The sequence below is a fragment of the Nannospalax galili genome, unplaced genomic scaffold (genome assembly GCF_000622305.1).
Source record: "Nannospalax galili isolate Female #2095 unplaced genomic scaffold, S.galili_v1.0 scaffold159, whole genome shotgun sequence".
NCBI classification, from domain to species: Eukaryota; Metazoa; Chordata; class Mammalia; order Rodentia; family Spalacidae; genus Nannospalax; species Nannospalax galili.
In genome coordinates, this window is record NW_008343239.1 from 321,575 (window position 1) to 334,218 (window position 12,644).

The 12,644-nt window shown below is 48.4% G+C and overlaps 1 protein-coding gene across 1 annotated transcript in view; it reads right to left on the reverse strand.

Moving 5' to 3' along the window:
- Window positions 1-9,406, reverse strand: part of Gpi (glucose-6-phosphate isomerase) — a 32,002-nt gene extending 22,596 nt beyond the window's left edge. The window contains exons 1-6 of the mRNA XM_008839441.3: window positions 9,156-9,406; window positions 8,215-8,305; window positions 7,854-7,922; window positions 6,472-6,591; window positions 1,158-1,241; window positions 907-1,053 (exon numbers count right to left, since the gene is read on the reverse strand). Coding sequence (XP_008837663.1) covers window positions 907-1,053; window positions 1,158-1,241; window positions 6,472-6,591; window positions 7,854-7,922; window positions 8,215-8,305; window positions 9,156-9,277 — 633 coding nt within the window. The 5' untranslated portion in view covers window positions 9,278-9,406. The remainder of the gene's footprint in view (window positions 1-906; window positions 1,054-1,157; window positions 1,242-6,471; window positions 6,592-7,853; window positions 7,923-8,214; window positions 8,306-9,155) is intronic.
- Between the last annotated feature and the right edge of the window lie 3,238 nt (window positions 9,407-12,644).

Consider the following 12,644-nt stretch of genomic DNA (forward strand, 5'->3'; position numbering starts at 1 on the left):
TTGTTAGCTGCCATGTGGGTGCTGGGATTCGAACCCAGGTCTTCTGCAAGAACAGACAGTGTTCTAAACTGCTGAGCCATCTCTCTAGCCTCAGAAAGAATTCTTAATATTTTATGTGCACTAAGGTATGTAAGACATAAATGATAATAAACAAAACTCTTAAATCATCAGGCCATGGTTCTGAAATCAGAAAGGTAAAAATATGCCAGGTGTGATGGTGCTTACCCATACTCCTAGCACTTAAGATGCAGGAGGGCTGCAAGTTTGAGGCCAGCCTGGGCTACAGGAGACCCAGTCTCAAAAACATGAAAGGGGAGGGTGGGAAGGAAAGGAGGGAGGGAGGAGAGAGATGCAGGTGGCAGAGAGTTCAGTAAAGAAAGACATCCCAGAGCACTGTCTAGTGACAAGGGCCCGTAATCCCAGGTCCTTCGGAGACTGAGGCTAGATCAAAAGTTCAAGGTTTGCCTGGGCTACACAGTAAATTCAAGGCTAACCTGAATAACTTAGTGAGACTCTGTCTGAAATAAGGGATTGGGATATAGCTCAGTGGTAGAGTGCTTACATAGCCTGTGTGTGAGGCCATAAGTTCAGTGGGCCTGCCCTCCCCCCGCCCCGCTCTCTTTCTATACACACACACACACACACACACACACACACACACACAGTACAGTCAGCTAGGGCAGAGTTTGCATAAAACAAATGGGTAAAGCTGTATGACAAAGGTCCAAATTGACCAGTTCATGCTTTTATTAGGTAAGCTGTGTTTGCTGTCAGACATGGGAACAACTGAAGGATTCTGTGTTAATCTGATCCACAAAGCACCATTCATTCAGAACCAGTCCTGAGGCTCCATCGCCCAGAGCAATGGCAGAGCCTCTGCTTGTTCTCCCACTCCCAGTGTCATACCTTAGAGGCAATGATAAACAGGGAGGACTCGGGGTTCAGGCAGGCCAATGTTTTAGCAATGTGGGTCCCATCAATGTTAGAGACAAACCAGACTCGAGGACCTCCTGCAGAGTACGGCTTGAGGGCTTCAGTCACCATGAGGGGTCCCTGCAGGAAGACAGGGCATTAGGGAGCAAGATTCTAGGACATGGTCCCTGGATGGGACCAACCATTCCCATTGCTCATCCCATCCCAGGCTGAGCGTTCCTTACCAGGTCAGAGCCTCCAATGCCGATGTTGATGATGTCCGTGATGGATTTGCCCGTGTAACCCTTCCATTCACCACTCCTAACACGCTGGCACAGAACAGAAAGACACAATTTACCTAAATGCTCATGGATAGGACACAGCTCAAAAACATCATTACCTCTGTGTCATTTTGCTTCAGGCCATCCCAGAAGCCTGTCTTAAGACCATGGTTACTAAATCCCCATCACATTCTATAATACGCATTTTACTGATAGGTGGTAATGTGCTGTTGGAATTCATTATGTAGCCCAGGCAGCCTTGAAATGGCAATCCTGCTGCCTCAGTCTCCTGAATGTTGGTATTACAGGCTATTATATCATGCCAATCAATCTCCAAATGATTCTTGTCTCCTGGTAGTCACATCTCTGTATAGTTCCTCCTATACTGAGTAGGCCTGGCCTGTGTAACCACAAGGACACGATCCTAATAAAAACCTCAATAAACTAGACATAGTGGCTTATGCCAGTAATCCTAAAATATTGAACAGTCCTTGATGGGGCTGCTGCTCTGGATTTAAATAAAGGCAAAACTACTACTTAAAATTGGAGAGGCCATGGTTACATGCCTGTCATCCCACAGTCAAGCTGGCAGAGAATGGAATATCAGGAGTTCAAGACCAGTTTGGGATACATGAGATTCCACCTCTGAAAAGGGGAGAGGGAGAGGAGCAACAGGGAGACAGAAAGCTGAAAAGATTGCTTAATGGTTAAGAGCATGTATTTCAGCGGCAGTGGTGGGACAGACACAGGCAGACACAGGCAGATCTCTCCGAGTTCAAGGCCAGCCTGGTCTATATAGTGAATCCAGGACAGCTAGGGCTACAGGGAGACCCTGTCTCAAAAAGACCAACCCCCCCCCCCAAAAAAAAATACGTAAACCAAAATTCTTAAAAATATTTAAAGAAAATTAACTCATTTTGAAATCTCTATGTACAGCTTTTGCCTAAGAGACCAAAGCACCCCCTGCCCCCAAATCTTATTGAATCTCTTGAGACTCATTAAGCGTTTCTAAGAATGATATTGTGACTGAAGAGATGGCTCATGGTTAAGAATACCTCTTGGTTTACTGCACCTACATGGGGGCTAACCAACCGTCTGTAACTCAAGTTCCAGGAGATTGAATGCCCTCTTCTGGCCTCAACAGGCACTGAAAGCATTTGGTACACTTACCTACATGCAGGCAAAATACACATATAAAAATAAAATAAAGCCCGGGCATGGTAGCCCACACCTTTAATCCTAGCACTTGGGAGGCAGAGGCAGGCAGATCTCTGCGAGTTCAAGGCCACCTTGGTCTACATAGCGAGTTCCAGGCCAGCTGGGTTTACAGGGAGATCCTGTCTCAAAAAATTTTTTTAAATAAATAAATAAAATAAAATACTTGAGGAAAAAAAATGAATGAAATTGTCAGAAACAGTATCAACTTGACCTGAATGGAGCTAAGTGAGGCAGAGACACTACAAATGGAAGAGGCTTTACACACCCGTCTTTCTATAGGCAGTAAAGAGGCTGAGAAAACCACGCCTGGTTACCACACAGGTTACCTTCTACCCAATAGAAATGAGTGACAAGAATAAGAGCCTTGAAGAATCATTCCCACACTTGAAAACTCATTAATCCACTATCAACACACATTCTACAATATTTCAGAACTGCATGGACTACACCATGCCATGGCAGTCCATGCCTATAATCCTGGCACTCAAGACCACAGGTATGTGGCACCATGCCGGGTTTGAGTAGAGGTTTTCTTTTTTTTTTTTCCCTTTTTTGTCTTTTTGAAGCAGGGTCTCCCATAGCCCCAGCTGTCCTGGAACTCACTATGTAGACCAGGCTGGCCTTGAACTCACAAGAGATCCACCTGCCTCTGCCTCCCAAGTGCTGGGACTACAGGCATGTGCCACCATGCCCAGTGGAGTCAAGGTATTTGATGCATACAAGTGATAGGAATCACAGGGAACCAGAAGCAGATGACAATACCAACTTCCAAGACGGTTACTAGTGACCACTGCCTTCTGGCACTCACTGCTATATAGGCCCTCCCATGACAACCAGAGCTGATCTGTACAACAGGGTATTAGAGGATGAAATGATGTGGGGCTTTTGTTTGTTGTTTGTTTTTGAAGCAAGGTCTCCCTGTAGTCCCAGCTGGCCTGGAACTCACTAGTAAACCAGGCTGGCCTCAATCTCACACCTGCCTCTGTCTCCTGAGTACTGGGACTAAAAGCCGATGCTGCCTTATTTTTATTTTATGAGAGTTTTGCATGCATGCATGTAAGTACAGGTACAGTGTACAGTGCCTACAGAGGCCAGAAGAGCAGAAGAGGGTATCTGATCACCTGGAACTGGGGTCAGAGGGTTGTGAGCCACCATGTGGGTGCTGGGAACTGAACCTGAATCTTCTGCAAGAGTAGCAAATGCTTTTAACTGCTAAGTCATCTATTCAGCCCCAAGGATATATTTTTTAATATTTTACTTATTTTTATTTTATGTGCATGAGTATTTTGGCTTCCTGCATGTAAGTGCACCACATGCACGTAATGCCCTACAGAAGCTACAAGACAGTGTGGATCCCCTGGAATTGGAGTTTCGATGCCTGCTAGCTGCGATACGGGTGCTGGGAATCGAACCCAGGGCTCCTCTGGAAGAATAGCAAATGTTCTTAAAACACTGAGCCATCTCTCCAGCCCCAAGGACATGGTTTTTGATACAGGTCACTCTCCCTTTCTATCAGATCATTCATTGGATCAGCTTCCCAAAAGCCCAAATTAACCAGATGTGGTGGCACACACTTGTCATTCCAGTACAGAGGAGGCTACGACAGAAGGACACAGATTCCACACCAGCCGGGGCGACACTGTGAAAGCCCAGTTCAAATTAAGTAAATAAATATTGGGAAGTGGAGGCAGGAGGACCAGTTTAAGGTTTATGCGGCGAGTTCCAGGCCAGCTAGGACTACAGGAGACCCTGTCTCAAAACAACAAATTGTCCAAACTGCCAGTGACCCTTCTTTGGATGTGGTGGCACACACCTTTAATCCCAACACTCGAGAGGCAGAGGCAGGCAAATCTCTCTGAGTTTGAGGCCAGCCTGGTCTCCATAGCGAATCCAGGCCAGCTAGGGCTACAGGGAGACACTGTCTCAAAAGGACAAAAAAAAAAAAAAAAAAAAAAAAAAAAAAAAAAAACCCTCTAGCACCATTAACTGCATCCTTACATGCTGTCTACAAGACCCCATGGCATAGGCACTTACAAGTTCCTGACCCAAAGAAAGGCTAATAGCTGTTTCCAGCTGCTGAGTTTTGCAGTAAGATCACTCATGTAGAGAGAAAACCAGCACACACAAAGATCCAGCAAGAGCAGCTTTTATTTTTCTCTTTTTCTTTTTGGTTTTTGTGGAGACAGGGTCTCCATGTAGCACCAGCTGGCCTGGAACTTTCTATGTAGACCAGGGTGGCCTCGATCTCAGAGATCTGCCTGACTCTGCCTCCTGAGTACCTTTCTTCTATTCATATGTGTAGTGGTGTGCCAACACTGTCAAAGGACAGCGTTGGGTGTTGTTCCTCACATTCTACTTTGTTTGAGGCAGTGTTGGTGGGGGGGGGAGCAGCCACAGGAAGTGGAATTACTCACTGTGAACTGCTGCTGTTTAGCAATGTGTTTAGTTTGTTGATTGGTTGGGGTGTTTTATTTTAAGACAGGGTCTCCCTACATAGCCCAAGTTGGGCTAGGATTTGAAATCATCCTACTGCAGCCTCATTAAGTACTCAGGATTACAGGTGTGATCCACTATGACAGCTGCATATTTTGAACTAAAAATACCTCATCAGTCTGAGCCAGCCAATCTAACAGCCAGCTTCAAGGGAGGGCTATCCTACAACCACATCAGAGACAGCCAGTGCCACACTGTCTACCTAGCATGCCCTCTCCACATAGGATAATCACAGCATCAGGTTCCCAAGGCACATCAGTTCCACCAACTAACAGCACATGGCTGGGAAAACCTGTCATATCCAAAATCACAAAGACATTCTAGAATCCAGATTCCTATCGGGATCCCCAGCCTCCCCCTGTCTAGAAGTCCCCATATCAGGTGGTTCCAGGCCTTTAGGATAAAGGTATCATTTTCAAGTCTGAAAATGGCTCTTGGCCAAAGTAACTAGACTTTGCCCAGCCACATGTGAGAGTCACTGCCTTCAGACACCAGCTGTGAATGATCACAGCTGAGTAGGTGATCATTCTCAGAGCACGCATACACCCACAGGGTCCAGGCATCACCCTTGCACTACAGGCTTGACAGTGTCTGCCATCTTTGTAGATACCCCAGGGATACACACTAATGTCACAGGAGTCGATACAGGTAAATTTTGGTAGTCTCTGAAGCAACCCATACTGCCCCCACCATTACCACAGAAAGACAAGGTTGGTCATGCATGTGGTGCATACTTTTAATTACAGTACTCAAGAGGCAGAGACAGGAAGATCTCTGTGAGTTTAAGGCCAGACAGGGGTACATAGTAAGATCCTATCCCCCCGCCCAAAAAAAGAAAAAAAAGTAGCTGTAAAGATGGGTCAAAGCAGTTGTACTGATCTTGCAGAGGACCTCAAATTCAGTTCCAAGCACCCACATTGCAGTTCACAACAAACTGTGACTCTAGCTCCAGTGGACCCAATGCCTCTAGGCGTGTTGGTGCATGGCTTTAATCCCAGCACTTGGGAGGTAGAGGTAGGTGGATCTCTGTGAGTTCCAGGCCAGCCTGGTCTACATAGTGAGTTCCAGGACAGCTGGGGATACAGGGAGACCCTGTCTCAGAAAGACAATAAATAAATAAATATTTGGAAAGAAAAAAGGAGAATGTGTGATTACACATGTTGCCACCAACCCAGGGACCTGTTTTATGTATTTCTTTGTGTGATTAAGCTGCAGGAAGGGAAGTGGGGATGTAGCTCAGGTGGTGGAGTACTTTCCTAGCATGTAAAGCCTATCGCCAGCATCACATAAACAGGCTGTGGTAATACACATCTGGAATCCCAGTACTCAGAAAGTGGAGGAAAAAGACCAGAAGGTCTGCCACCAGTAGGTCCCCTGAGAAGGGCCAGGGGAAATTCAGGCCTCAGAAGAGACTCCAGGGTCAGCAATCACACAGCAGGTCCCCCCTACTTGAGGCCACAGAAAGGGCCCAGGTCCTGCCTCTAAGGAGAGTAGCAGAGCTAGCAATAAACCTCCCTAAGTACACATACACCTGGTCAAAGGCAAGTTGAGGCCAGCGCCTGCTTACCTGACAGAAAGATTTCATCTTTTCCAGAACCCTGTTGACCTCTGGCATCACATCCTTACCATCCACCACAATTGGTGCATTTGACCGGTTCCGAAGGGCCACATGCAGTACTGCCCGATCCTGGAGAAGAGAGTCAAAGAATGAGGAAGGCACACATACTGGAGAGCAGCAAAGCTCTCATTTGAGGCTGGTGCAGTGTGACCTGGGTCAGCTCATTAACACTATATTCTTGTACAGAGAACACTGCATGCTTTGGGAGTGGAAGCTAATATAGGACTCTGTGGAGAGCATAGCCTACGGCACCACCCTGTGTACTATGGGACCCGAGCATGCCTCAAAACAGTCCTAGAGGGCCTGAAAAGCTGGAAGAAGGAAGAACAGTGCAGAAAGGCACACTGGTGACAACATCAGTCAGAGATAGGCAATAAAAGCCTTCAGTGGAGCAGCGCTCTAAGCCTAACCCTCACATCCTCTCAGTGGAGTACTCAGTGTCTGTTGTCACCTTCTGAAAATGTCCTCAGGCCCGTGGATGTGCATCAAGGCCAGCAACCAAAGTTTCCCTCATACCAAGCTGCTCACCTGCTCACAAGAGCAAAACGGCCCACTCAGCTGAAGCCAGCAACAGTCTTGGAGGGAAACAGGCACAAAGTCTCCAGGTGGGCAGGATAGGGATTCTACCCCAGAAGAGGCTCCATGTGATGGAGGGCTGGATGTCAGTTACCCTATCCAGCCCGCACTCCTTCTAAGTTCCTTAGGTAAATGCAGCACTCCTGCAGAAAGTCCTCCTCGATTGCAGCCTCCCTCACATAAGCCAGACAGTACAAGATCCCGTGCATTTGAATCCCAGTTCTGAACCTTTCAGTATGTGACCTCCAAGCCCTGACATGTAAAAAGACACTGACCCAAGGAAAGAGAATGAGTGCTGAGTGTTAGTATGCCTGCAGGTTTCCCTAAGTCAGGGACAGGACCCTCAGGCCTGCCTTACCCATGCCAAAGAGGCTAAAGGGTTTGGTGACATGATTCCTCTTGTCACTAGTAAAACTTGCCAGCAAGGAAACATCAGAGTTCAGTTCTCTGAGGAACTGTCTGAGCAACCCTTGAGCAAACCTCTCCCTTCAGGCTTGAGATGTGGCTCCTCCCTGGGCAGACACTGGGAGCCATTCCATTTTGCTCACCAAACCCAGGCTGCCAGTTCTGAAGAAGACACACCCAAAGCCTTGCAACCAGCCCCCAAAGAAAAGTCTACAGGAACTTTGTGAGGCAAAAGCATTGCTTAAAAAGGAGGGGTGAAGACACAGGAAGATGCTAACAGTCAGATGAACCTGAAAGGGAAGGAAGAGGCCCCAGGGGACATGCTGAACCTGATAACTAGAATTGCTCACCTCAGTGTAGTTGATCTTTTCACCACTGAACATACTATCCCGGGCGGCCTCCACGCCCCTGGATTTGGCCTAGGAAGAGAAGACACTAAGACCTAGCCCACCCCCCCACCCCCACTGGTCATCACCAGTCCAAACCTCCAGGGAGGCTGACAAATGGTCCTCCTGTCTTTCTCGCCCACTGTCTGGGAAGGGTCTGATCAAATATTACACCAGTGCTGCAAGCCCCTGGGATACCACTCCCAACCTGAACCAAGAGCAGCAGGAAGACAGCTACTGAGTTTTCATTTGTTCAGGAACCAAGAGCCCAACTGCCCCCGGAACCCAAGGGTCACAAGTCAAGGCTCCCCAATGAGAACATTACCAGGTCCACCAGCATCTGCATCACCTCCTTAGTCACAAGGTTCTTAGAGTAATCGAGCAGAATATGTCCATGGTTGGTGTTGAGATTTAAGCTGCAAGAAGATGCAGAAGCTGATGGCCACAGCCCAGGCCTCCCCAGGCCAGCTTCTTATAAAAGAACATCTTCCCTCTGCCACACCCCAGTGGCAGCGCCTGTTGCCTGGCCACCTAAGCTGACCTGTAGCTGTACAGTAGAGGAAGCCATGCCACAGAATCCAGATGGAGACAGATCCTGGGCAAGGAGCACCGCCTGGGTAGATGAGGGGGTACCTGCACTGCAGAAGCATGCCAGGAGTCAGCACCCTACCGAGTTTCCCCTCGGGGTCTCAAGTTGCTAGAGGCCCCCATACAGAGGTATCAAGCAGTGAGAAGCCACAGGTGGTGATCCCGTTGTCCTAGTCCCCCAGCATCAGTGACCAGGCATTCTGGAGATGCATCCTATCCAAGATTTCCTCCCACACTGCTTCCCATTTCCCAGTCGTTCGCAAGGTCCTCTAGCCTTAGCGTCTTCGATAGCATCGTGCCTCGACAGCTCTGATTTTACACCGTGATTCCCCTCAAATCCTGGCCTAACCACCCTACCGAACCTCGCAGAGGGTACTAAGCCCACTGTGGGTCAGGAGTAGGTGGAAAGGGGACAGCTCACTCCGGCCTGCAGCGTCAGCGAAGGCTCTAGACCCGGCCCTTCTCAAATGGCTGGGACTAGGGGGCGGGGGCGAAGGGGGGGAGGTCCCCCAGAAGGGAGAGCCGCGGCTCCTCGTGACTAAGCAGCCCCCGCCCCAAGCCTCCCCCGAGCACACCGGCCCCAGGAGCCCGAGCCAAGGAGACGTCAAGGACAAAGTGCGGCCCCAGCCTGGACCCCGCAGGAATCCCGGGAACCCCTCGGCCTGGCCCGGCGCGCACCTGAAGTGGTTGAAGCGCTCCGGATCCTTCTCGAAAAGCTGGCGCAGCTTGAGTTCGGCGCTGTTCTGGAGATACCACTGCTGCAGCTTCTGGAACTGCGGGTTCCGGGAGAGCGCGGCCATGGCGGGACTGGAGAGGTACACGGAGCTGGACGTGCGCGGAAGAGGAAGGAAAGAAGGAAAGAAGGCGGGGCGGCGGCGTGCAGCGAGCTCCGCACACCACCGCGCAGCGGTCTTTATGGCGCAGGCGTCCGCCCACGCCCCGGCCTCCGGGACCACGCCCCCGCCTCCCAGGCCCCGCCCCTGCCTTCTTCGCCCGCTGCACGACCTTGCCAGCAGCTGCGGATGGATCTGGGGCTTCCACCAACCTTTCCAGACCACAGAGTGGCTAGTTGCAATGCCCGTTGGCTGACCCTTGCCGGAAGTGACTGAGGGGCAGAAGCGGGGCTCCCCGCGGTCTGCTTGTTTCATCCATCCACTCATTCACTCAACAAAATTCTATGGAATGTCTCCGTTATAGGGAATACTGCAGGTTTTGTGGGTTATATACACAAAATAAGTCAACAAGATGTATGGGATTTCAGAGCCGGCAAGTGCCACTAAGAAAAGGTAAACTGGGCTGGGCTGAGATGGCTCAGTGGTTAAAATCGCATACTGTTTTTGCACAGGACCTGAGTTCAGCCCACCACCCATGAAAATTGCCTGTAACAGGCTCCAGGGAAAGCCTGTGGGCCTCTGAGAGCACTTGCACTCACAAGGACATACAGACACACACACACACATACATTTAAAAATAAAATAATAAATCTTTTTAAAAGGGCAAGCTGAAAATAAGGGTACTGGGAATAAGGGTTTCAAATTTTTTTTTTTTCTTTTTTTTTGGTCTTTTTTGAGACAGGGTCTTTCCCTGTAGCCCTAACTGGTGGCCTGGAACTCATTTATGTAAACTAGACTGGCCTTGATCTCACAGATATCTGCCTGCCTCCACCTCCCAAGTGCTGATATTAAAGGTGTGTGCTACCACACCAGGCCAAGGGTTGCAGTTTTTAAAAAGATTTATTTTTATGTGTATGAGTGTTTTACTTGCATGTAAGTGTACCACATTCCTGTCTGGTGCCTGCAGAGGGCAGAAGAGGGCAGGATGCCCTGGAATTGGAATTAAGGATAGGTATTAACCACCATTTGGGTGTTGGGAACCTGGATTCTCAGGAAGAGAACTGCACTTAACTGCTGGACCATCTCTTCAGTTCCCAGGATTAGAATTTTAAATAGACGGTTAAAAAATAAAAAGACCTCACCATTATGATACTTGAGAACAAAAAGCCTGTAGGGGAAGAAGTAAGCCAGTTGCCTGCCTGGGAGGAAAGTATTCTGGCAAAGGGAAAATACAAAATTCTTGATACAAGTGATAGAATGTGTGTGAATTGCAGAAGAGCCATAAGCCTCATTAGGGAAAGCCATGAATCCCTTAAAGTGTCTACCTGGCCCTAAATTGGCAGTCTGGCCTTGCTCAAGCCTTATCAACTGGTCACTCCCTGGACTGAGAGAGAGACTGTTTATGGAGCCCATCTATCTCCTTTAGTGTTATAGATAACTCACCCACCTGTCTGAGAAAAGAGACCCTCAAGGACACCAAACCTGGGCACTAATTCAACTCCCCACAAAGTGCAGCTGTGTCTCACAACTTTTGTATAACACCCCCCTCCGCCCCGCTTCTTTGTTTAGAACCTTGGTTCCCACAGACAGCCTCTACCTCTCCTGTATCTTCTTTGAATAAAGGAAGATCTATTCCTTGCCTGTTGCAGGTCTGGCTCTGGTTTCTTGTCTCCTACTCCTTTCCTTTTATTCTCCAAAAATCTAGCAACAAGAGTACCCGAAGATGTCTCAGAAACAGGAGGCAAGTGCTGCTGGAGTAGAAGGGATGAAGGGAAAATGATAGATCAGGTTGTTTTTTGTTTTGAGAGAGATGAGAAGCCACCAAAAGACTCTAAGCAGGAGGGACATCATCGGACACATATAGAGGATCAGTTAAAGGGCACAGCAGGGACTGGAGAGATGGTTCAGCGGTTAAGAGCACTGGCTCCTCCTGAAGACCCAAGTTCTAATCCCAGCACCCACATGGCAGCTAACAACCATCTGTAACTCCAGTTCCAGGGGATCCAACACCCTCTTCCATCCTCCGTAGGCATTGTATGACATGGTTGCACTTATATACATGCAGGCAATACACTCATATGCATAAAAGTGAAAAAAAATAGGGGCTGGAGAGATGGTTCAGCGGTTAAGAGCACTGGCTTCTCCTGAAGACCCAAGTTCTAATCCCAGCACCCACATGGCAGCTAACAACCATCTGTAACTCCAGTTCCAGGGGATCCAACACCCTCTTCCATCCTCCGTAGGCATTGTATGACATGGTTGCACTTATATACATGCAGGCAATACACTCATATGCATAAAAGTGAAAAAAAATAGGGGCTGGAGAGATGGCTCAGTGGTTAAGAACACTGGCTGTTCTTGCAGAAGACCCGGGTTTGAATGCCAGCACCCATAAGGCAGCTAGCAACTGTCCATAACTCCAGTTTCAGGGGATCCAACAGTCTCTTCTGTCCTCTTCTGGCATTGCACTTACCTACAGGCAGGCATAACACACATTTAAAAAAAAAAGTTAAAAAAATAATAAAAAATTTAGGCTGGTGTGGTGGCGCATGCCTTTGATCCCAGCACTCAGGAGGCAGAGGCAGGTGGATCTCTGGGAGTCTCCATAGCGAATCCAGGCCAGCTGGAGCTACAGGGAGACCCTGTCTCAAAAAGACCAAAAAAAAAATTTAAAATTAAATTTTAAAAAGTTGAAATACCACACACACATGAACACACATGTACACATGAACACGTGCACACATGAACACACACACACACAAAAGGGCAGAACAGGTCAGGGCAATACAACAGGCCAGAAGAGGCGGCAGCAATCAAGGAAAGAGATGGACGTGGTAGTATGGACCAGTGGAGTTCACAGTGGAGAAAGGTCAGGATGACATCTAGTTTGAGATTCAGGTTCCTGGGAAAAAAAGAAAATTCTCCTTCACAGTTCCAATGAGGAGCCAGGAAGACTCCCATGAGGAAGAGTGCAAGTCTGGGGCGGAAGACCATGTATCATTCTTCAGATGTGCTACTTTTTCAAAACGTGCTAGACATCTAGTACTGGGTAGGACAATCCCAGAACATGGGAAGTAAAGGCAAGTAGATCAGGAATTTACGGCCTGTATCAGCCTTGAATTTGAAACCATCCCGTCTCAAAAACTAAAAGCATGTGCTGGGGAGATAGCTTAGTAAAGTTTTCCTTGCAAGCATGAGGGCACAAATTCTGCCCCCAGATCTGATCTAGAAACCTGGACATAAGCCAGGCGTGGTGACACAAGCCTTTAATTCCAGCACTTGGGAGGCAGAGGCAGGCGGATCTCTGAGCTCAAAGCCAGCCTGTTCTATATAG